The 24,529-nt window shown below is 42.7% G+C and overlaps 2 protein-coding genes across 2 annotated transcripts in view; one reads left to right on the top strand and one right to left on the bottom strand.

Moving 5' to 3' along the window:
* Nucleotides 1–432, bottom strand: part of LOC122703094 — a 72,674-nt gene extending 72,242 nt beyond the window's left edge. The window contains exon 1 of the mRNA XM_043917183.1: nt 336–432. Within this exon, the coding sequence (XP_043773118.1) occupies nt 336–432 (97 nt within the window). The remainder of the gene's footprint in view (nt 1–335) is intronic.
* PDIA6 (protein disulfide isomerase family A member 6) lies at nt 305–24,195 on the top strand. Its single transcript, XM_043917083.1, has 13 exons — nt 305–449; nt 6,611–6,752; nt 10,097–10,154; nt 10,607–10,733; nt 13,015–13,121; nt 15,306–15,436; nt 15,842–15,956; nt 16,795–16,935; nt 17,707–17,791; nt 17,913–17,985; nt 22,094–22,252; nt 22,999–23,095; nt 23,725–24,195. The coding sequence occupies exons 1-13, from the start codon at nt 431–433 to the stop codon at nt 23,791–23,793; spliced, it is 1,323 nt and encodes a 440-aa protein (XP_043773018.1). The 5' UTR covers nt 305–430; the 3' UTR covers nt 23,794–24,195.
* The last annotated feature ends 334 nt before the right edge of the window (nt 24,196–24,529 follow it).

Raw genomic sequence — 24,529 nt, 5'->3', positions numbered from 1 at the left:
AGCGAGTGGGAAAAAGACAGAACCGTAAGGAGCCTAGAGAGAGAGACAACACTAAGTACTTTACTCCCAGAAAGAACAAGTACGGAAAAGCAGGGCTGTGGGTACGTGAGCGACAAGGGTGGGGGGCGGGGCGGACAGGCTGGTCTGCCCCGCCCCCCAGCTAGTCCCTCCTTCCGCCCGTCGCCCCGCCCCCGCAAAAACCCAAACCGGTAACCTCTACCCGGCCGCCTCTCATTGGCTATGCAAATAAGCGAAGTCTGCCGGGACCAATAAGCCGCAGCCACGGCTTGGCGAGCGTCTTCCGGCCCACCCCTGTCGCCCCGCCCCGCGCTTACCTCGCGAGCCGAGGGCGGTACGAGGGGCGGTGGGGGTGCGGCGCGGTGCGGCGGTGAGGCGGAGGCTAGAGTGTGTGGCGGCGCGGGCGCTCAGCATGGCTCGCTTGGTGCTAGGTAGGCTTGGGCCTCCTCGTCCGGGAGGCCGGGGGGTGAGGTGAGGGGAACAGCTTGAGAGGCCCGCGGCCCGGGGAGCAAGCGGGCGCCTGGCCTTGCCCGGGCCCCGCGCTGGCTAAGAGGGTCGCGGGCCGGGTCCTCGCGGAGGATGCCGCAGAGGCAGCCCCGGGGGCGGTGGGGGAGCTCCGCGAGCTGAGACTGTCCTTGACCGGAGCTTCCCCCTCCCCCCCCCCCCGCGCTGGCTCTCCAGCAGACGCGTGGGGCGCGCGGGAAAGTGAGGGAGCCCTTGGCCGGGGGCGACCGCATCCCACCTGGGCGGAGGTGGGGAGTGGAGCGTGTGCGCGAGGGAGCCTCGAGGCTGGGCTCGAACCCGGGGAACTGGGGACAGCCCCGAGCCGGGGCCAAGTGCCGGACGCCGGGCTCTTGTGAAGGGGCGGGCGGATGTGAGCGAAGGCCAGGAGCTGCGATCGAGCCCCCTGAGACCGACTATGGCTCGTCCCTGACCGTGGCTGGGTATTGGGATTGGGGGGAGGGGGGCACCTGGAAGGGAGACCTTGTTCTGGGCCTCGAGTGTTCGGGGGAAGTCACGGGCTCCTCATACTGCAGCTTGCCCTCACCACCTGTCTTATGGAATTCCCACTTGTGAAAAACCTGAAATATCAAAACCCAGCCCTGAAATCGATCAGAAGTTTCCTTCAAAGGCAGCAGTACCTTCTTAAAGCGGGTTTCACGATGCAAGAGCGCTTTAGATGTGATTGAACTTTTCAGAACTAAGTCGAACCCAGACTAAGGTAAATGTCTTAGCGACTTCAATAGTGAGATGGAGGATCCCCTTCCTTCCCTTGGCCCTCTTGGTCCCAATCGAGGCGCTGTAACAGTGGGTACCTGAGCACGCTGGTCCAGAGAGCAAGGTTTGGGTCCCAGCCTCAGTCCCCCGAATCTACTAGCTGGGTGACTTGGGAGCTAGTTACTTAACCACTCTGGGCTTGTCCTCCCTAGCATTGTTCTCGGGATTAAGGAGTTTGTGTATATATATATATACCTAAAGAGAGAAAGCAAGATAGAAATATTTGCCCTATTACTGTAGGGAGAATAGATGAGGAGCGAAGAACTTAGTCTCTGTTTAGTTGCCTGCAAGTGAATTCAGGCAGGGCTCTGAAAGCGTCTATTTTAAGGTAGTCAGCCTTTTGGGGCCCCTCTCGGTTTCTAGATGACTTTTTTGAGACCATGTACTCTTGCTAGCAGGTGAGGTACAGAGAGGTTACTGATGTAGATTTATAGCATCCTTAATTATTGTTGAGGAATAATGGGAGGCCACAGATGGCAAAACCATCTGCTCACAAAGCTTCTAGACACTTGGATATTCCAGTTTCCCATTGGTGCTCATTATCAGTGAGTGGAATGACCATGTGAATTTTAGAAACAAATCATTATGGATCAACATTGACCTACTCTTATAATTTTAAGTGGGCTGAGGGTTTTTGTAGGGGCTAGTTACTGACTGCTGTTATTGCTGTTGGATTTTGTGCACCTTTTAATGCTTTTGGAGTAGCCTGTTTGATTTCCTTCTAACCCTACTAGGTCTTACTGCCTCTTAAAGAATTTACTTCTTGAACCTTAATCAAGACATTTCCATTGATAGCCATTAAAAGGGGGGGGGGTGCTTTTGTGAGATCCAGGCCACTTTATAGAAAGTTAGAAAAGTCCAGCAGCATTACTAGAGGGGAAAAAAAGCTGAAGTTTATGTTATACTGAGTGTCATTAGGCATGCCCATCTTCGTACCACATTCCTGAGATGAACAGTTGAACAAAAATCACTGTTTAATGAGTGAAACAGTCATTAAAACATCCTGTAATGACTCCAACCTGCTTGGAACAGCATGAAGAGGAGAGTGCCTTCTTCATTGCTCTTCCCGATTGACAGAAGAGAGGAACCTGATTCCCCTGCACAGTCTGTAGAACGCCCCTTCTGGGGTTTACTCCTGCAGGGTTCAGTCCTTTGGTTAAGATTTGGGGATGGGTACCTATTTCCTCTTTAGTTATGTGGCCTTAAGCAAGTTACCTTTTCTGTGTTTCCATTTCCTGGCCTGAAAATGGGCATGATGATACATACCATGTAGAGTAAATGAGTTAACGGTTCGTAGTGTCTTATAAGTGTTATTTTTAGTTGAGATGTCAATTTTTGGAGGCTAGTTGAACAGGTACATATATAAAAATGGTAGCCATACTCCATCCCCCTTGTAAGATTTTTTTTCTTAAGGAAATAATCAAATTTATTTGAGAATAAATAGAATTTTTAGCACTGGCCTCTTAATAGAAAAAAAAATATGGACACCATCAAATTATGTCAGTAGTGGATTAGGAACATGATACAGCCATTAAAAATGGTTACATGGGGGCTACTTATGTAGAAAATGTAACTTATTTTGAGTGAAAAAAGTTACAAAAGGGAATGTATAATAAGAGGACATTTATATAAAATTTTAAATCTCTGTATGATGTAGAAAGATGTCAGTTACAATATCTACCAAAATATTAATAATTCATTCTAGCAGGACTGTTGATAGTTTGTTTTTTTTCTTATTTTTGAAAATTTTGCAAGGAGCTCAAGGTATTGAATAAATAACAATTCATACAAATTTTTTTCTTTAGAGAAGATAAATATATTTTAAAAATCCATAGAAGATTTTCCAAGATCAGTTTTATTCTCAAGCTTACTGACAATTAGGATGGTCTCTACTTAGGTTCTTGATTTACTTGCTTTACTGAATGTGTCCAATTCTAATCTTTTCTGCAGCAAAGATTATTAAGCAGTACCACCCAATAGAAATATAATGCTTAATTTATGTGGTAACTTAAAATTTTCTGGTAGCCACATTTAAAAGACAAAAAGTAGGTGAGATTAATTTTAATATATATTTATTTATCCAGTATATCTAAATTATCTCAAGAGGAAATCAATATCAAAAATACTAACGAGATAATTTGCTCTTTTCCTCTATCAAGTCTTTGCAATTCAGTATGCTTTTTACACCTCCAGCACGCCTCCCTTTGGGGGAGCCCCGTGTGGCTAGTGGCTGCTGTGTTGGCCTGCAGTTATAAAGGGAGCTTCTCTTTGGTTGGCCTAACCTCCGTCCACACTCACGGTTCCCCACCTCTTGAAATGGAAGAGGAGTTCATCCTGTGGCAAGATACCCCTCTCTCTGACTCTGGGTTTACTCCCTTCCTTGTAATTCAGGCATTTTGTTCCATTATTCCCTGTAGTAGCCTCTGCTGCTCCACATATTTCTTCCCTTCATGCTCAAATCACTTCCATCCTTGAAACCTTCCTTGTATCCCACATTGACTTGGTGTCTCCTGCTCTTTATAAGAAACCTGTTTAAAGAGATACTTATTATTTTCACCAGCTTGTTCCCTCCTGCTGTTTCCAACCTTGTGCAGCCTGACTGCTGCTTACTTTCACTTCTCTACCACGACCGCCGGGGGCCCCGGGGACCTCTCTGTCAATATATATCCAGTAGGCAGTTTTCAGTCTTGGCTACTTGACCTCCTGGTAGCCTTTGTTACTGTAGTTCATTTCATCTTTCCCTCGGTTTATGTGAAACCACTCTTCCTGATAATTCTCCTTCCCCTGTTCACATTGCAGCCAGAAGACTCTATAGAAAGCAAATCTGATCATACCCATTGCATGATAACCTTTAGTGGCATCACATCACTGTTAGTAGAGTTCACAGTGAAGTTCCTACAGTGTGGTAGAGTTCACGGTGAAGTTCTTACCATGCTAGTCATATATGTAATTCAGATGCAGTGTTCTCAAAACAGTGTAATTGTTATTCATGCCCATGGCGTACTGAACCTTTTTATCCTGAGTGCTGAAAAGACAACATGGTTTAATTGATAGAGCTTGAAAATAGTCAGAGATGCTCCACCAGTTTTAGGTGTGACTGTAGATGGGCCATTTGATCTCTATCTGCCCTTGTTTCCAAAATTAGGATGATTCCCACGTTCTAGTTAGTAGTGCTGTGAAAAATCAAGTGGATCCAATGTATTTGAAAGTGATTTGAAAGTTCAGAATGCCTTAGTAGGTGTAAGGTGGAGGATTGAGCAATAGAACAATTGACATCAGTATACACTCCTCAAAGAAGTTTACCATTGGATTATTTTAAAAGTTCCACATGAAATCTAAATCCTGTCTACAAAGTAAGCGTATGAAATTGTGACCTAGGTGGCATATGAGTAGCCAGAGAAAGAAATTCGGTCCGCAAGGTGGCTAAACTGTTAATAATGCAGTAGACTGTCTGCCCTCCCTTTGTCAGTTGTTCACGTGAACATTCAGAGTTCATCCAGCAGTGCTTTTGAGTGCCTGATGATGTGCCATGGATAATGTTAGTAGCAAGAAAGATACTTAAAAAATCATTGTCCACACTCTCCGACATAAATCACAGCAAGATCCTCTATGACCCACCTCCCAGAATATTGGAAATAAAAGCAAAAATAAACAAATGGGATCTAATGAAACTTAAAAGCTTTTGCACTACAAAGGAAACTATAAGTAAGGTGAAAAGACAGCCGTCAGATTGGGAGAAAATAATAGCAAATGAAGAAACAGACAAAGGATTAATCTCAAAAATATACAAGCAACTCCTGAAGCTCAATTCCAGAAAAATAAATGACCCAATCAAAAAATGGGCCAGAGAACTAAACAGACATTTCTCCAAAGAAGACATACAGATGGCTAACAAACACATGAAAAGATGCTCAACATCACTCATTATTAGAGAAATGCAAATCAAAACCACAATGAGGTACCATTACACGCCAGTCAGGATGGCTGCTATCCAAAAGTCTACAAGCAATAAATGCTGGAGAGGGTGTGGAGAAAAGGGAACCCTCTTACACTGTTGGTGGGAATGCAAACTAGTACAGCCACTATGGAGAACAGTGTGGAGATTCCTTTAAAAACTGGAAATAGAACTGCCATATGACCCAGCAATCCCACTTCTGGGCATACACACTGAGGAAACCAGATCTGAAAGAGACACGTGCACCCCAATGTTCATCGCAGCACTGTTTATAATAGCCAGGACATGGAAGCAACCTAGATGCCCATCAGCAGATGAATGGATAAGGAAGCTGTGGTACATATACACCATGGAACATTACTCAGCCGTCAAAAAGAATTCATTTGAATCAGTCCTAATGAGATGGATGAAACTGGAGCCCATTATACAGAGTGAAGTAAGCCAGAAAGATAAAGAACATTACAGCATACTAACGCATATATATGGAATTTAGAAAGATGGTAACGATAACCCTATATGCAAAACAGAAAAAGAGACACAGAAATACAGAACAGACTTTTGAACTCTGTGGGAGAAGGTGAGGGTGGGATGTTTGAAAAGAACAGCATGTATACTATCTATGGTGAAACAGATCCCCAGCCCAGGTGGGATGCATGAGACAAGTGCTCCGGCCTGGTGCACTGGGAAGACCCAGAGGAATCGGATGGAGAGGGAGGTGGGAGGGGGGATCGGGATGGGGAATAAGTGTAAATCTATGGCTGATGCATATCAATGTATGACAAAACCCACTGAAATGTTGTGAAGTAATTAGCCTCCAACTAATAAAAAAAAAAAAAAAATCATTGTCCTTAAGAGAGTCACAGTCTAGTCGAAGAGTCAAATAATTATTTTTCCCATCAAAAAGCTTTAATAAAGATAGCATGCTAATAATGCATCTGAATAATGCAAGAAATAGTGGGTGGATTATCCAGGGTTTCAGAGTTGAATGGAACGTCCCAGTTTTTCAGCACCCTTGCCCAGAAGATGGCAGTAATAGTCCTGCCTCATAGAGTGTGGTTGTACAGAATGAAGGTGTTAGCGTAGCGAAAGCACTAAGAATAGTATTTAAATCTGTTCCCAACACAGCTCAAGAGATGAGGGTGTGGGCCGTCTGCTCCCTTCTTGTTCAGCACTGTCCCAGAGAGAGTAAAATCCCAGGGGCTCCAAGAGTAGCCAGGCTGAAAGTGGGGGAGTGGAGGGAGGGGGTTAGGAGAGAGCTGACCCAGGCTGTCCTCTATGAACGGCCTTGGTTAGTTGAAAAGGACTTTTCTAGTCAGAGCATGAACCCTGCTGTTGATGGTATGTTTCTTGTCATTCCAGGTCTGATGAGCTGTACCCTCTTTATAACAGTTAATGGTCTGTATTCGTCTAGTGATGATGTAATTGAATTAACCCCCTCAAACTTCAACCGAGAAGTTATTCAGAGTGACAGTTTGTGGCTTGTAGAATTCTATGCTCCATGGTAAGTAATTATAAATTAGTTGTCGGTTATTTATGGTACTTTATAAAATTAGGAAAAATACTATACTATGTATAATAAAAATGTGATTTTATTTAGCCATCTTGTTTACCTAATTTACTGATTGTTTAAAAGAGGTAGAGGACACATCCAGGTAATGATAATGAAAAGAAATCTCATAATGGTAAAAAGTAACAGACATAAGAGGGAAAGGGTTGATTGACTATTAAAGGGTGCAGAGTTTGAGTCAGTTACGAAAAAATGCTGGAAGTAGCTAATAGTTGCAAGAAAGAAGGAATTTTAGGAAGACGCACTTCCGGGGGAAAAAAGAAACCTTCTGCAGTGAAGATGTAGTTCCCTTTGAAATGAACAGTGCACGGTTTCATCCAGTTGACCCTTGAGCAGCACAGGTTACAACTGCACAAGTCAGTTAAACGTGGGCTTTTTTTTTCCCCAGCAAATTCGTACTCCATTGTTACACAGTTCACTGTGGTTGAGTCTGTGGATACAGGGGCTGACTATAAAGTTATATGTGGATTTTTGACTGCAGCGAGTGGGTCAGCAGCATCTGTAACTCTCATTATTCAAGGGTCATCTACACAGTCAAAATACACAGTATTGCACTGATCGTTTATATTGTTAAAATACTTAATGAAAACCAAACCGAAGCCCCAACAAATAGACATGTAGAAACAGATCAATGCAGTCGGTGCAGAATAGGCGTGAGACTGTTACTGCTACAAACTGCGGGTGCCAAGTGTCTGAGAGGAGATGGAGCACCACCAGCAGTATCTGCAGGTGAGCTGTGTGCTGACTTGAGGTCCAGAGGGCGGGTAGTGAGTGGAACTCTTACAGACTGTCCTTGAGCCGGCTCTTTTTAGGGAATGCCTGATGAAAGGTTTTCCTTTATTGCTTTTCAGTGTTTTCTTTGGAAAAAGAAAACAGTTTTAGAAATGGAGTACCAGTTCAGTGTAGCAAATCATGGTAAAATCCTTTACTTTAAAAGTTTGTTACCACATTATGAAAATACTATTCATCTTAATGCCTTTTTTTTAATTCCTTTTGTTTTTTCTTTGTTATCCAAATAAGAATTCTTTATAGGTTCGTTCATTCATTTTAATAAAGGTACAAATGGCAGTTGTACAGGCTTCATATTGTTGAATGCCTTTGTATGCAGCTTTTACAAGTTTGATATTTTTTGTCATTTATGGCATTAGTAATTTACCTTGTTTTGGGGGAGCTGCAGTATATGAAAATATACTTCATTTCAAAACAAAACCAGTCAGCATGCTTGAGAAGATTCTGGATCAAGTAGTTAATTATTATTGTTAACTGGCAAAATTGTGCTTCATAGTGTCCTGGATGAGAGAATGTCTCATTAGAGAGTGTGCTTTTAACCTCTCGGTGTGTTTGAACTTTGGCAGCTTGGCCAAGACTATGAGTTCCTCCTTAGAATAAAGGCTTTACATGCATAGAATAAAAGCTATGGGATCACAAAGGAAACCTGAAATAATGGAAAAAGATTATTAAACTATCAAAGTAAATCTTGATATGGTTTTGTAGTCCTCATTTACAGGGACTATAAATACCAAGGTCCAGCAGTAGATTTTAACAGCTAGCTATCATAATTCTGAAATAGTGATGAACATAAATGATGTTGAAAGATACTTGCACCAACAATAGTGGTGGTGAGAAAATAGCTGTGATTTTTATTTTTGACAGAGTCACAAGTACTAACCCACTATGATATGTTTTTACTGTTTATAATTGAAAGAAATCCTAAATTTTAATTATAGGTTAATGAAAATAGAGGATTTTCTCCCCATCAAAGCTTACAGAGCCCTTAAGTTTTGTCCATTAGCCCTTTGGGGATCCGTGGACCCCAGTGAAAAACCCCTGAGTTATAGGTGTGCTGCTATATTTATATTTGTGGCATTTTGATCTGTCTTTACATTGCTTAACATTGAAATTACAGGGTGTATGTACTCTGACAATCTCTGATTTAAGTTCTTCCTTCATTAGAATAAATTGAAATTAAAGAGGCACAAAGTCCTATAAAATTTTGACTCGTAGATTTCAAAGTAGCTTACCTGAATAGCAAAATATACTGTGTAGGTAGTGGGTAGAATCAGCATTTCAGGGCACTTTGCTGAAAGATCTTGACTTCTAAACTATTGGATTATGCTTAGGCCCCCATGGAAGATGATGTTACATACTGACTAAGAGCGTGGGATCTGGAGTCAGGAAGACCTGTCGGGCAGCTCCGTCACTGGGTGACACTGGAGCTTCTCAGGCTCTGTTTCATCATCTGTAGAATGAAAATGACCACAAGGCCTGCCTGCAGGGTGGCTGTGCTGATGAAATGAAATCCTGTGTGAAGAATGTGCTTCATGGTGCTGGCACGTGTCATTGGCTCATTAGGTGCTTAGAGACCTAATTAGAAGAAAATTGACTTCCTTTAAAAAAGGAAAAAGTCACCTGTAGTTAAACTACCTATGCTGTCTTCATACATGGGTATTATTATACAGTGATGAAAATAATACAGCTGCCTATAACCTGGATGACTGATACACACATAATAGGTTTCTGTATATATAATTTTTTTAAAGCACTTGTCTGTGTGCTACATTTCACAGTAATTTTTTTCCAAGTACTAGTACCTAAAAGATGAAGAATAGTTTTCCTTGTATTGTGTGTCTCTGTCTCACTCCCCTAGTTCTTTTATCACCACCTTGTGGTGTCAGAGCTTTTCACTCCTTAGCCTTACTTGAGATTCCATGTGCATTTTAACTCCACAAGCTGCCGTGGGAGCTATAGAACATTAAGACGCAGGCCCCACAGGGCCCCACAGGCCCCTCATCTATGAAATGAAAGTTCTGGACTATATCAGGGCTATCAAACCTTAACAGATTGAAGAATCACTAGTGGGACTTATTAAAGACAGGTTCCTGAACCCCTTCTCTGGGAACTCTGATTCCTTGGGGGCCTCAGAATCTGCATTTTGCTTGGCATAGAACTCAGACCACACTTGAGGCACACTCAGCAAGGTAAACACTGATGTTCCCCCTCAGGGATGGAGTTACAAATGATAGTATTTGTTTAAACTGTTTAAATACAATTTAACTCAGCAGTAATTCGGAAGGTTTTTATTATGATTAAAAAAAAAAAAGGATCGTAGTGAAATCACAACAGCGAGCTCCTTCTGGTCGCCGATCATGTCTTTTTTTAGTGCTGTTCTCCCTGCAAGCCCCTACCCCCAGTCCATGGCACTCAGGAGACCATTGGGGAGTGTTCCTCGAAGTGGAATCAAAGACTGACTGTTTCCTTGTGTTTTCATCCCCTGCAAGGTGTGGCCACTGCCAGAGGTTAACACCAGAATGGAAGAAAGCAGCAACTGCCTTGAAAGTGAGTTTCTGGGATGTTCATGTCCATGTTCACCTGTGTATGTTGAAATAAGTTTAAGCAAATGGGCTTAATGTACAAATAGACGGTCAGTTTGCATGTTGAAACCCAGTACTCTAGTTCTGCTTCCAAGATTATGTAGGGAACAAGGGGATACTGTACATTCTAATTTTTGTCTTGTCTATTTTCGTTAATTCTATTTCCCAGTGAAGTGGCATAATTGTGCTTAGTCGGGCTATTTCTGGGAGCTGCTGGGTTTCCTCACAGGCTGACTTGCCTGTTGTCCAGCCCTCCATTTAGGATTGATTTCCCAGGCTACAGCTGTCATCAATCCTGTTGGCAAATGGAACCCTGCCCTTTATTATCTTGTCTCTGAGTTTGCATCATCAGATGATGGGTTCTTGTGGAGTCTGCTCTGGTTGAAAGAAAAACAGGTATTCCTTCTTTGTTTCCAGGATGTTGTCAAAGTTGGTGCAGTTGATGCGGACAAACATCAGTCCCTGGGGGGTCAGTATGGTGTTCAGGGATTTCCTACCATTAAGATTTTTGGATCCAACAAAAACAAACCAGAAGATTATCAGGGTAAGAACTTTTCCTAATTACTTCATGCCCTTGGTTGGAATTCTAATGTGAGTGGGTAGGACCAGATAGAGAACTTGGGATTCTGTAACCTGTTGGCCCTGCTGCCTGCAAGTTTCTCACCTGCCTTGTGCCTGGATTTCCTGATCTGTGATTCCTACATCTTCTGAGTTGCTCAGAGATTAAACGTGTCAAACAGGTGAAAGGTTTTTTTTATTATTATTGTTTATGCTAGCTTAGACCACATGGCCTTAGCAATGATAGAGTGGTGATGTTTTGTGCTTTCCTTTTTCTCATTAGCTTTTTTAAAAAAAACACTAGTTATTCAATATTTTACCTGGAGAAGGAAATGACAACCCACCCCAGTATTCTTGCCTGGGGAATCCGGTGGACAGAGGAACCTCATGGGCTACAGTCCACGGGGTCCCAAAGAGTAGACTACAACTTAGCAACTAAATAACAAGATACTTTACTCGTTACTTACTATTTAATAAGTTTCTATAATTATATAGTATTTTTAAAGATCTGCAAGTGTTTTCTTGCTCCAGTTGCTCATCCCTTCACTGTTAGGAGTTCGAGTATAAGAGTGGGAAAAGAAAGTCCTGTAATTGGAAAGTCAGTTTGAACTGTTGATATTACTGTGGAGTGTTTTGCCCATGAATCTTTAAGTCTTGTAAACATATATAATATTTGAATTATTAAAGCTATCATTTAGTCTTTTAAACTGTTAATAATGAAGAAGTCCTGCATGTTCTCCTTTTTATAGATGAGGGAGTTGTATCTGCTGTGAGTTACTGAAGCAGCTGGAGAGGACTCTGGCTCCAGACTCTCAAGACTAAATGTTACTTTAGTCAGCTGTTCTTTTAGAGTTGCCTGTTATTTAAGATGTCATAAAATAGGTATCATATTGAAGATAGCTCTAAAGTTCCATAAAACAAAGTTTCGTTTTTCTTAGTAAACACCTGCTTTTCTGCTTTGGAATATAATTTTTTAATTTTGCTAATTTGTGAAAATTGAATGTTTAGAGCAGGGGTTAGCATTTGGTCTGCTGCTTATTTTTGTAGATAAGTTTTCAAAACAGTCATGCTTTTTCACTGGTGTTGTCTATGGCTACTTCCACAGTAAAGACAGCAGAGTCAAGTGGTTACTACAAGCAGTGTGGCCTGCAAAGCCAAAAATAATGACTGTTGGATCTTCTGCAGGAAGAATTTGCTCGCCTTTGGTCTAGAATGAGAAAACCCTCTCTTTTTCCCTAGTGTGTTTCTTGATTTAGTGTACTTCCAGGTAGAGATTGTTGGGAGGGGCACTGACTCAGAAAGCGGGGTGTCTGCAGTAGATAAGGAGCAGAAGGCTGTTTTTGTGTTGAGGTCTGCCTGCCTGCCTATCTTAGGAAGTGACATGCTTGGTCACTACATCTCAGCCAGGATGTAGTAGACGATGATCTGAGCACACTCTGAGTACTGCTGTGCTGTCTTTTCTTTCTAATGTCAGGTCTGAAGTGTTCTCAGAAGGTTTTATCTCTTCCTGGGCAGTTTGATTAGAAAACTCTAATAAAGAAGAAAGAAAAAACTTTCTGAAGAGATTTTATTAGTTTTGCCTTTGAACTCTGATAATCTCAAGGCATATATTGTCCATTTTCTTCTGAGTAAATCAGGAGTCTCCTGACTTGTTCTTGAGCACATAGCTTTTGGTAAATTTCCCAAGGCTATTGTCACTGTTTTAAATACAGGGCTTGAAATTAAGAGCAAGTTTAGCTACAGAACCTCAAGCCCAGAATAACTGTTTTAAACAAGGTAGAAGGAAGTGGGTTGCTTTCCAGTTTCTTAGCTTCAGATGCCTCATATCCCCTTTGTCCAGTCTTTTCTGTCCATTAATCTCATTTAAATAGTTTTTTCCATTCCCCTCATTTGGTACTTTGTGTTTAGAAATTTATCCTACTCTGTTAACTAGATAACCTTTTTCATCTGTGTACATGTTACACATTCAGTAGACATTGCGGTGAACTGTTCTCAATAGTAGATGGTATTTATGGGTGAACAGAATGTCCTTGTTAACACTAATAACCTAAAACTGAAGAAGAGGAATTAGTTTTCCCAGTGTAAAGTTTAAGCAGGAAATACATCCTAGAAGAAACTGGTCCTGTCTTAAAGACAGTCGAGTTGTTAGGTCTGTTTGAACACCGGATGAAGCTGACAGACATGTCTGTTCCAGTCTTTAGCTAGCATCAGATGTAGACACCCAGGCTGCCCACTGCTCTTCATCTGATGGCTGTGTCTCCCTGCAGGTGGCAGAACTGGCGAGGCCATTGTGGACGCTGCGCTCAGTGCTCTGCGCCAGCTTGTGAAAGACCGCCTTGGCGGCCGGGGCAGTGGCTACAGTTCTGGAAAACAAGTAAGGCTCTGTATAATGTCAGTTTTTAACGTGTGTCATGATTTTGAAGCCTGATTGTAAACTTGGCATGAAAGTGAAAGTCGCTCAGTCGTGTCAACTCTTTGTGAGCCCACGCGCTAGTCCATGGAATTCCCCAGGCCAGAATACTGGAGTGGGTAGCCTGTCCCTTCTCCAGGGGATCTTCCCAGCCCAAGGATCGAACCCAGGTCTCCCGCATTGCAGGCGGATTCTTTACCAGCTGAGCCACCAGGGAAACTCTGTAAAGAAGATAAGTATTTTTAAAAGTGTTTTAAATTGGTGGACTTTGAGTTTAAAAAAATAATAATAATAAGAGGAGGTTGAGTCAAGCGACTACAGAGGGAGTCAGAGCTGCTCGTGCAGCCCCCTGAGGTCCCTGCTCCTAGCCAGTCAGTCCTGGGGCGTCCGCCGCAGCTGAGCTGCAGGCCAAGAACCAGGCCCCGAAGTGGCTTCCTTGGCCCCGGGCCTAAGTAGAAGGGTTTGGGAGACAGCGAGAGAGGAAGAGCTTCAGGCCCTGGAAGCTGAACTCTGGCCTTCGTGATGTTTATAGTTCCAAAGTAGTGAGAGGGAGATATACTCTTGTCCAGGTCAATTTAGGGCAAACACAGATGAAATTTGGATGGCCTCTTGGCCTGTGTCTGTGGCAGTCAGGCTGAAATCCCTGGACGTTTTTATTCATACATAATTGGATAGAGAGCCCAGGTGGTGCTCGTGGTAAAGAATGCCTGCCAGTGCAGGAGCCACAAGAGATGTTGGTTTAATCCCTAAGTCAGGAAGATATCCTGGAGTGGGAAATGGCAACCCACTCCAGTATTCTTGCCTGGAAAATCCCATGGACAGAGAAGCAAGCCTGCTGGGCTACAGTCCATGGGGCCAGAAAGAGTCAGACACAACTGAGCATGCGTGCACACACACACACACACACACAGAGTTGGATAGGGAAGAAGATTCCTGTTCTATAGATGGATATATTAGATCTCCTTGTATGAATTGTGGATTTTAACCATGATGTACTTAGGTTTTTGTGAAAAGGCATTGAATTCCTGATACATGCAGGCACACCTCATTGTATTGCACTTCTCAAATCTTTGTATTTTTTACAAAGTAAAGATTTGTGGCAACCCTGCATCAAGCAAGTCTCTTGGTGCCATTTTTTCAATAGTGTTTGCTCACCCTGTCACATTTTGGTAATTCTTGCAGTATTTCAAAAGTTTTTTATTAATTATGGTGATCTATGATCTGTGATCTTTGATACTACTATTACAAAGAAATTATGACTCACTATAGACTCAAATGAGGGTTAGCATTTTTTAGCACTAACATTTTTGAATTGAGTTATTTATTGTCTTTTAGACATAGTGCTATTGCACACTGAATAGACTACAGTACAAAAATTATAGGCTACAATATAGTGTGAACATAACTTTTATGTGTACCAGGAAACCCAAGAAATTCATGAGTTGCTTTATTGCGATGCTTGCTTTACTGTAGTTTGGAACCAAACCAACAGTATCTCCACGGTCTGCCTGCACACATAATAAAACGGCCCTTCACTCCTAGGAGACCAGTAAGAGTAGCTTCTTTATACAGACTTAGCTTACCAGAGATTTCGTGCCTTTTATCTCAAACTTAATACGTTTAATGAGCACAGGTTGCCTTTCCAACACTGATGGCTTTTGGCCCAGGCAACAGAAAGCATTATATCAATTCTGACTGCTTTGCAGGTTTAGTATTAAAGAAAATGCTTTGAAAAGATAAAAGGGTTAACTGTTGTTTTTAGCTTTCTCAAGTAGTAAGTAGGGACTTTATCTGAACTGTAGGTATCTAGGATGAACCAGCATGGTTCTGTATGAGAAGTGTTAGTAAGGTGGTTCTGTGAGCCACACTGGAGTTTCTCTTAATGAAGGTAGCAAAAGTAGAGTTCAGATTTATGTTACATGTGATACTGACTGTACTGGTAATTCTTTGAAAGTAAATACTGTTTGCCAAGTAAAAAGAATAATAATACTAAGGAATGTTCCCTATCTGAGTAAAATAGTTTTCACCTGAAAGAATTCAAAACTTTGTTAAGATGTAGAATTGATTATTGCTATATGTATATTTAGAATGGTGATAGTGTTCTTTTTGGCCAAGTTGTAACCTAAGGTTTAATGTCACAAATGACAGGGCAGAGGTGACAGTTCAAGTAAGAAGGACGTGATTGAGCTGACGGACGACAGCTTTGACAAGAATGTCCTTGACAGTGAAGATGTTTGGATGGTTGAGTTTTATGCTCCCTGGTGTGGACACTGCAAAAAGTAAGTGCTTTGTACCAGGTACTTTTTAAAGTCACAGTGCGTTTAGTCTGTTCACCTGGCTCACTTCTGAAGAGCTGAATCAGGTCATAGGTGATCCCAAATATGTTCTCCCCCAAAGTTCTGGCTCTAAGTGAATGTGAAACCTCAGCCATTTGTGCGGAGTGTTTCTTCTGTCATGTTTTCAGAGATGAGCAGGGAGCTGGCATCCAGGTTTGGGAGGGGCATGATGCATGAAGGATGGGGAAGTGAATGTGGGAGGGTGGGGCGTCATAGCTTTCATAAAGCTGCACACGAAGTGTTTCCCAAGTGTGATTTTACTGGACTGGATGGAAATGTGTGCAGCAGTTAAAAGTATGTGTGCCTAGAGTTGGCATACCCTTTTAAAGTGCAGGGTGTTTTCTGTAGCCTAGAGCCAGAATGGGCCGCAGCCGCTACAGAGGTAAAAGAGCAAACGAAAGGCAAAGTGAAACTCGCAGCTGTGGATGCCACCGTGAACCAGGTTCTCGCCAGCCGATACGGGGTGAGTGTGCTTGGGAGGCTGCTTTCAACTGTCACTCCATCGCGTACTCCTGGCCTCCCTAGGAGCTGGGAGGGGAGTTAAGCCGTTTTGTAATGGAGAAATGAACTCATTCACTATCTTAACTAGTAAATCTGGGACTTAAGACTGTTGAGGTTTCTTGGTTTTGCTTTCAGCATTGCACTGCCTATGGGCTTAATGTGAGTCCAGTCTTTCCCAGGTTACTCAGTACTTTTGTCCTTTCAGATGGGGAAAACTTGTCTTATAAATTCCAGCTTTTCATAACTTTCAGTACAAAAGTAATTGCACTATAAGCAAAAGGTACCTTAGCTTCATTAAAATTGAATACAGCTTTTGAAGTTGGTCCCTTTGTTCTCAAGCACATATATTACTGTATTGATGTATGTCCAGCGTTTGAATAAGATTTGACTAAGCCTGGCAGTGAGACTGTTAATATCCCCTGACTGACAAACCTCTGCATGCTGCCCCTTAGACACTGATGCAGGCTAGGGAGTGTTTTTGTTACGTTAAATTACCTATAAAGTAGTTTTAGCCATAAAGATCATCTTATTTATTATTAAATATTAATTTGATTTCTACTCTGATATTTTATTTTGGGGGCTTCCCTGGTAGCTCAGTGGTAAAGAATTCACCTGCCAATGCAGGAGATGTGGGTTTGACCCCTGGGTTGGAAAGATCTCCTGGAGGAGGAAATGACAATCTACTCTAGTTTTGCCTGGGAAATACCACAGAGGAGCCCAGTGGGCTACAGTCCATGGGGGTTGCAAAGAATCAGACATGACTTAGCAACAAACAACAACAAAATTTTAATTTTTAATAGATTAGGGGATTCCCTACAATCAAGATATTTCAGAAAGGCGAGTCTCCTGTGGATTACGATGGGGGACGCACGAGATCCGACATTGTTTCCCGGGCCCTCGATCTGTTTTCTGATAACGCCCCACCTCCTGAGCTGCTTGAGGTAAACCTCTTCATCACCTGTAGTAAGGACAGCTTTTCCAGTCTGATGAAAGACAACATTGAAGCAATAAAGACATTTTCTGTCTTTGCCAGTTAGCTCTTTCTCTTTTTTAAATTGATCTCTTTAGAGTGTTTTTGTACTTTCAGATGGGGAAAACTTGCCTTATAAATTGCAGCTTTTCTCTGATTTTGTCTTCAGTACGAAAGTAATTGCACTGCAAGCAAAAGATACCTTAGCATCATTGAAATTGAATCCAGTCTTTAATTTTAATCATTCTCAAAATAACAGCTAGCATTTATTGAGCACCTGGCCATGTGATGAACACTGTTCCTTTATGTAGATTTTTCTCATTTAATTCTCATATGAACACTTGGAGGTGGATACCGTTTCTATCTCCATTTTACATATGGGAGAGGCAAAGAAAGCCTCAAATCCATGAGAATATATAAAACATGTTAATGTCTTTCTTACCTGTCTAAACAACTAAATGTCAGAGCAAGACTGTGCCCAGGCATCCTGATTTCAGAGACCATGTTTGCATACAAATGGCTCACCCCCACCGCAGATAGATGGCTAAGAGATAAAAACGGAATCCTCGTTCATGTTTCTATAGTGCATACAGGAAGTATTATTTGGGAAGAGCCTTATCTAGCTCTTGAATTACTTTGCTCTTCTAAAATAAGCATGACGATACCCAGTCTCTGTTCAAGCGGACCTGTGGGTTCTGTGTCACATGGCCTTCCAACACCCCTTGTGTTCTGGGCCCCGCAGATTATCAATGAGGACATTGCCAAGAAGACGTGTGAGGAGCATCAGCTCTGTGTCGTGGCCGTGCTGCCCCACATTCTTGACACGGGTATGGCCAATGGGGGCTTGCTCTCCGTTAGTTCTGTGCTGCCTGCTCTGAGAACACTTAATAGATGGAATTACTTTACCAACTCCTTTCTTTTTACCTGTAAAATCTTTGTTTAAATCAGGAGCTGCAGGCAGAAATTCTTACTTGGAAGTTCTTCTGAAGTTGGCGGACAAATACAAGAAGAAAATGTGGGGGTGAGTTAACGAACCTGTCTCAGGATCATTTGGGAAGGAGACTGTAGTGCTGCTTGAAAGTGTTTCCCTCAGTGTTTCCTATAGTCTGTGTTCCTCTGCTCACTTTGGTGTGTTTTTTGTTGTTGTTGTTGTTGTCAGTTGCTAAGTAGCATCCAACTCTGATCCCATGGACTGCAGTACGCCAATCTTCCCTGTCCTTCTGCCATCTCCCAGAGTTTGCTCAAACTCATGGCTATTGAGTCAGTGATGCCATCCAACCATCTCATCCTCTGTCATCCCCTTCTCCTCCTGCTTTCAGTCTTTCCCACCATCAGGTTCTTTTCAGTGAGTCAGCTCTTCACATTAGGTGGCCAGGGTATTGGAGCTTCAGCTTCAGCATCAGTCCTTCCAGTGATATTTCAGGGTTGATTTCCTTTAGGATTGGCTGGTTTGATCTCCTTGCTGTCCACGCACCACAGTTTGAAAGTATCAGTTCTTTGGCACTCAGCCTTCTTTTAGTCAAGCTCTCACATCTGCATGACTACTGGAAAAAAACATAGCTTTGATAATATGGACCTTTGTCAGTGAAGTGGTATCTCTTTTTTTTTAATATGTTGTCTAAGTTTGTCATAGTTTTCCTTCCAAAGAGCAAGCGTCCTTTAATTTCATGGCTGAAGTCACATTTCACAGTGATTTTGGAGCCCAAGAAGATAAAATCTGTCACTGTTTCCACTTTGAAGTGATGGGACCAGATGCCATGATCTTAGTTTTTTGAATATTGAGTTTCAAGGTAGCATTTTCCCTCTTCTCTTTTACCCTCATCAAGAGGCTCTTTGGTTCCTCTTCACTTTCTGCCATTAAGAGTGGTATCTTAGATATCTGCCTGTCTAATGTTGTTGATACTTCTCCTTGCAATCTTGATTCCATCTTGGGATTCATCTAGCCAGCATTTCACATGATATACTCTGTATTTAAGTTAAAGAAGCAGAATGACAATATACAGCCTTGACGTACTCCTTTCCTAATTCTGAACCAGTCCTTTGTTCCATGTCTTGTCCTCACTGTTGCTTCTTACCTGCATACAAGTTTCTCAGGAGGCAGGTAAGGTGATCTGGTATTCCCATCTCTTTAAGAATTTTCCACAGTTTGTTGTGATCCACACAAAGGCTTTAGCGTAGTCAGTGAAGCAGAAGTAGATTTTTTTCCAGAAGTCCCTTGCTTTTTCTATGATCCAGCAGGTGTTGGCAATTTGATCTCTGGTTCTTCTGCCTTTTCTAAATCCAGCTTGTATATCTGGAAGTTCTCGGTTCATGTACTGCTGAAGTCTGCCTTTGAAGGATTTTGAACATGATGTTGCTGGCATGTGAAATGAGCACAGTTGTATGATGATTTGAACATTCTTTGTCATTGCCTTTTTTGGGGTTTGGAATGAAAACTGACCTTTTCCAGTCCTGTGGCCACTGCTGAGTTTTCCAAATTTGCTGGCATATTAAGTGCATCACTTTCACAGCATCATCTTTTAGGATTTGCAATAGCTTAGCTGGAATTCCATCATCTCCACTAGCTTTGTTCATAGTGATGCTTCCTAAGGCCCACTTGACTTCAGGATGTCTGGCTCTAGATGAGTGACCAAACCCTTGTGGTTATCCAGGTCATTAAAGTTTTGTATAGTTCTTCTATGTATTCTTGCCACATTGTCTTCATTCTGTTAAGTCCTTGCTGTTTCTGTCCTTTATTGAGCCCATCCTTGTATGAAATGTTCCCTTGGTATCTCCAGTTTTCTTCAAGAGATCTTTCGTCTTTCCCATTCTATTGTTTTCCTCTATTCCTTTGCAGTGTTCACTTAGGGAGGCTTTTTATCTCCCCCTTGCTAGTCTCTGGAACTCTGTGTTCAGTTGGGTTGTCTTTCCCTTTCTTCCTTGTCTTTCGTTTTGCTTCTTTTCTCAGCTATTTGTAAAGTCTCCTGAGACAATCTCTTGGCCTTCTTGCATTTCTTTTTCTTAGGGATGGTCTTGGTCATCGCCTTCTGTACAGTATTATACAGTACCTCCATCCATAATTCTTCCGGCACTCTGTCTACCACATCTAATCTCTTGAATCTGTTCATCACCTCCACTGTATAATCATAAGTGATTTGATTTAGATCATAGCCGAATGGCCTGGTGGTTTTCCCTACTTCAATTTAAGTCTGAATTTTGTAATAAGGAGCTCATAATCTGAGCCAGTCCCCTCCGGTCTTGTTTTTGCTGACTGTATAGAGCTTCTCCATCTTCGGCTGCAAAGAAGATGATCAGTCTGATTTAGGTGTTGACTATCTGGTGATGTCCATGTGTAGAGTTGTCTCTTGTGTTGTTGGAATGGGGTGTTTGCCATGACCATTGTGTTCTCCTGACAAAACTGTTCGCCTTTGCCCTGCTTCAGTTTGTACTTCAAGGCCAGACTTGGCTGTTACTCCAGATATCTCTTGACTTCCTACTTTTGCATTCCAATCCCTGTGATGAAAAGGACATCTTTTTTGGGTGTTAGTTCTAGAAGGTTTTGTAGGTCTTTGTAGAACTGGTCCACTTCAGCTTCTTTGGCATTAGTGGTTAGGGCATAGACTTGGATTACTGTGATGTTGAATGATTTGCCTTGGAAATGAACCGACATCATTCTGTTCTGTTTGAGATTGCATCCAAGTACTGCATTTTGAACTCTATTGTTGACTATGAGGGCTACTCCATTTCTTCTAAGGGATCCTTGCCTATAGTAGTAGAAATAATGGTCATCTGAATTAAATTCACCCATTCCAGTCCATTTTAGTTCACTGATTCCTAAGATGGTCGATGTTCTATCTTGCCATATCCTGCTTGACCGCATCCAGTTTACCTTGATTCATGGACCTAACACTCCAGGTGCCTATGCAATATTGTTCTTTATAGCATCAGACTTTACTTTCACCACCAGACACATCCACAACTGAGCGTTGTTTCCACTTTGGCCCAGCCTCTTCATTCCTTCTGGAGCTATTTCTCCACTCATCCCTCATAGCATATTGGACTCCTGCTGACCTGAGGGGCTCATCTTCCGGTGTTTTTTTAATATATAAAAATAATTACCACCTAGGAAGAAACAAATCAATGCAAGTATCTTATTTATACCACAGTACACTTTTTCTTATAAGAATTATGTTCTAATGGTGGTTGGAGTCCTCAGCTAGTAAGCAAAAACAATTAGTAACAGAGCTGAATTCTAGCACAACCTTGAAGGCTAGATAAAGACAGAAATAGAGGCCTGTTTCTTTACCCTCTTCTGAGCACGCGCCGGACATTGGCAAATGTTCAGAACAAAGCTTGTCTCTTGTTTCCACTGTTTAATCTTTCTGCTCTATGTACTCCGTCTCCGCTGTGGGTACAGGTCTCACACAGGCCTTGCACCGCCTCTGTTAGTTTAGCGTGTGCACGCAGGAGGCCGTGTGCCCAGGTTCCTTGCTCTTCATCCATGTATGAGTAGAGGGAGCTGACAGTGCGCAGCCTTCTCATTGCAGTGGCTTTCTTGTTGGGGAGCATGAGCCCTAGGGACGTGGGCTTCAGTGGGTGCAGCCTGGAGACTCAGCAGTTGTGACAACGGGCTTAGTTGCTCCACAGCATGTGGTATCTTCCCGTACCAGGATTGAATCTGTGTCCCCTGCGTTGGCAGGCAGATTCTTATCTACTGTGCTACCCAGGAAGTCTGGTTGAGCATTTTTTACATGTGTGAATTATGACATAGCCTTAACTTTTTAAAAAAAAATGTTGTTACATGCCCGAAGAACACTAATAACCCCAAATGATACTGATAGGATTTCAGATAACAGAATTCATCAGGTTTATTGAACAGTATTTTGGGGACTGGGAGGAGAAACAGTCCTGTAGGTAGACCAGTCCATTTAGGGCTAGGGTGTAGGAAACAGGAGAGGAACCGAGGTTACTTAGGAGCACATCTGGAACATGTTATTTAAAAAATTCATCTTTAGTTTTTTATTTTTTTCTATACCCATCTCATTCCGTAAATGATTTGATGTGTAATCTTTTGTTAATTAATGTCTACTAATCGGGTTCTAATTAATTCAAAAGGGATCTTTACCCTAAAAATCAATTTGCTTTTCTAGGTGGCTGTGGACAGAAGCTGGAGCCCAATCTGAGCTAGAGAATGCGCTGGGGATCGGCGGGTTTGGATACCCTGCTATGGCAGCTATTAACGCACGCAAGATGAAATTTGCTCTCCTAAAGGGATCGTTCAGTGAGCAAGGCATTAATGAGTTTCTCAGGTAACTTCTTCCTTCTTTGAGTTGTTTTTGTTTTGTCAAAATGTTTACTTGATTCTTTTGTGGTAATGGTTCCAAACTAGATTATTCTAGAGTATGCAGTAAGTTGAGTAATTTTCTGTTTCACATTTCGGAGAATAAATGTTCATACATTAGAGCTTTGGAGTCATCTTCCTGTGCAATGGAAGTGTTTTACTCAGCAAGTGATCCTACCACTTTTCTCCTCTCGGGCCCCTTTGCCATCCTGTGCACTTGGCATTGAGCCATCCTGGTGTACCAGCCTGCGTGCGTCTGGTACAGGTACACGCAGGGTCTGCCTGCCTCTGCTGGAACCCTCTGTTCTGCTCATATAGCGGTTCAGGGAATGGTGGGAAAGTGACTCCCTGGCCCAGAACATGGAGAGTGGCCGCATTGAGAAACCTTCTTGGGCTCTAAAGTTAGTGTGGAATTTTGTTAATCAAGTATTATTGTTGGTCTAGCCCATGTTCTAGATCTACTTTGATCGTTTTTTACTTACTTAACTTGTTTTTTGGCAAGATATGTTTGCCCTGTTTTTCAAATTACTGGTAGTAACTGGCTTTATCTGCTGCCAAAACCTTCCTCAAGAATTCCATTATATTGTTACACAGTGACCTTGTTGTCCCTGATGGAAAAGATAGTTCGTGAAGTACTTCTCAGGAGCAAAGAGTTGTTTCTTCACTGGCGCCAACCGTCCGTTGTTAACACACATCTTCTCATCTTCCCCTCAGGGAGCTGTCTTTTGGGCGTGGATCTACAGCCCCTGTAGGCGGCGGGGCTTTCCCTGCCATCAGCACCAGGGAGCCTTGGGATGGCAAGGACGGCGAGGTGAGTCCTGAGGGCAGCTGAGCCGTGAGCAGGACCCCGGGCTTCGGTCCTGCCTCTGCCTTTCCCGACCCATCTTCGCTGCTTGTGACCCAAGACCTCTCCCTCAGACCTGAACCTTGATGTGAGCCTAGCCCTGAAGTGTCGGTTTCTCGGGCCTGTAGGCCCTTCATCCCATCCTCCCTGCCATCAGGTGCAGCACTGGATGTTCGTGAGCAAGACAGCCAGAGAAATTCACTGAGGTTGCTTTCCTCCTAGCCCTCAAGTGAACATTTAACCTGGAATTCAGTAACTTTGAGAGAAGTGCAAAATTCAGGCTTTGAAATTAAATATATTCCAGTACATTTCTGCCCATCCTCCTCAAAGGACAGGTTAAATCACTGTTAGTTTTTGCTCTGTATTGATAGGCAGGGTTAAAAGCAGGAGCTGGGGGAGCAGAAGCTGTTGTGCTCAGAGCACCGCTAGAAGTGTACTGCTCTGTGAAGTGAGACCTCAGACTTCAGGGACCCTGTGGTTCTGCATAGACCCTGCAGGGCCTGACCGTGTGAAGTGAGACATCAGACTTCAGGGTTGCCCTGCCTATGGCTCTGTGTAGACCCTGCAGGGCCTGACTGTGGTTTTCTGTCCCACAGCTTCCCGTGGAAGACGACATTGACCTGAGTGACGTGGAGCTGGATGACCTGGAGAAGGATGAGTTGTGAGAGGCTCCGCAAAGACTTCAGCTTTCTTTTCTTGGGAGCAGATTTTCCTGCAGTGAAGGAACGTCCTTTCCAGTCCGAGGAACCTACCAGTGGCCTTTTTAACCGAGAAGTAACCCTTGACTGGTCATTTGAAAACACTGCAACAGTGAACTTTTGCGTCTCAAGAAAACAATGAAAAATTCTATGAATTGTCGTAGCCAGTGAAATGAGTTGTATCCTGTCAAGTAATATTTTGAAGAAAACTGATGGGCTGTTGAAGCATTTTTCCCTCCCTCTGACTTGCTGCTTGGATGTTCTTGGAGGCTGTTTCTTACATACAAGTTTTTTAATGTGATCCTTTTCATTTGAATATTAATAGCTTTTTTCCATTAAAGAATAAAACAATATTTTGGACAATGCCAATAAACGTATGAAATCAGTGTCCACATGGTAAATTCAGAGTGCGGTATTCAGCCCGTACATTAATATTGTGAAGGGACGACCTTGACGTTTGTCCTCCCTGTAACCTGTGGCTCACGTGACACCGTCTGGATGCCTGCTGCCGCACAGGTCTTACCTGTGACCCACAGGCCGGGGTCCAGTTGTAAATGTGAAAGGTAAAGCAAGTTTATATAGAAGGATGAGAAAGAGTGTGGATCGTCAAGTGGGAACTGCCCTCCATGCCCAGTCTTTTGTCTTTGGGCCATCACCAGCAACTACTAGGGAAAAGAGCTGGTTATACACTTAGCCCAAGGTT

This window comes from Cervus elaphus, chromosome 11 (assembly GCF_910594005.1).
Source record: "Cervus elaphus chromosome 11, mCerEla1.1, whole genome shotgun sequence".
Lineage (NCBI taxonomy): Eukaryota > Metazoa > Chordata > Mammalia > Artiodactyla > Cervidae > Cervus > Cervus elaphus.
The sequence above is the reverse complement of the archived record's forward strand: the minus strand, read 5'-3'. Positions and strand labels throughout refer to the sequence as shown.

Coding starts and splice junctions, on each gene's coding strand:
- PDIA6 (XM_043917083.1), top strand. Junction 17,792..17,912: donor GCCCCACATTCTTGACACGG/GTATGGCCAATG, acceptor TGTTTAAATCAG/GAGCTGCAGGCAGAAATTCT. Junction 22,253..22,998: donor GGCATTAATGAGTTTCTCAG/GTAACTTCTTCC, acceptor TCTTCCCCTCAG/GGAGCTGTCTTTTGGGCGTG.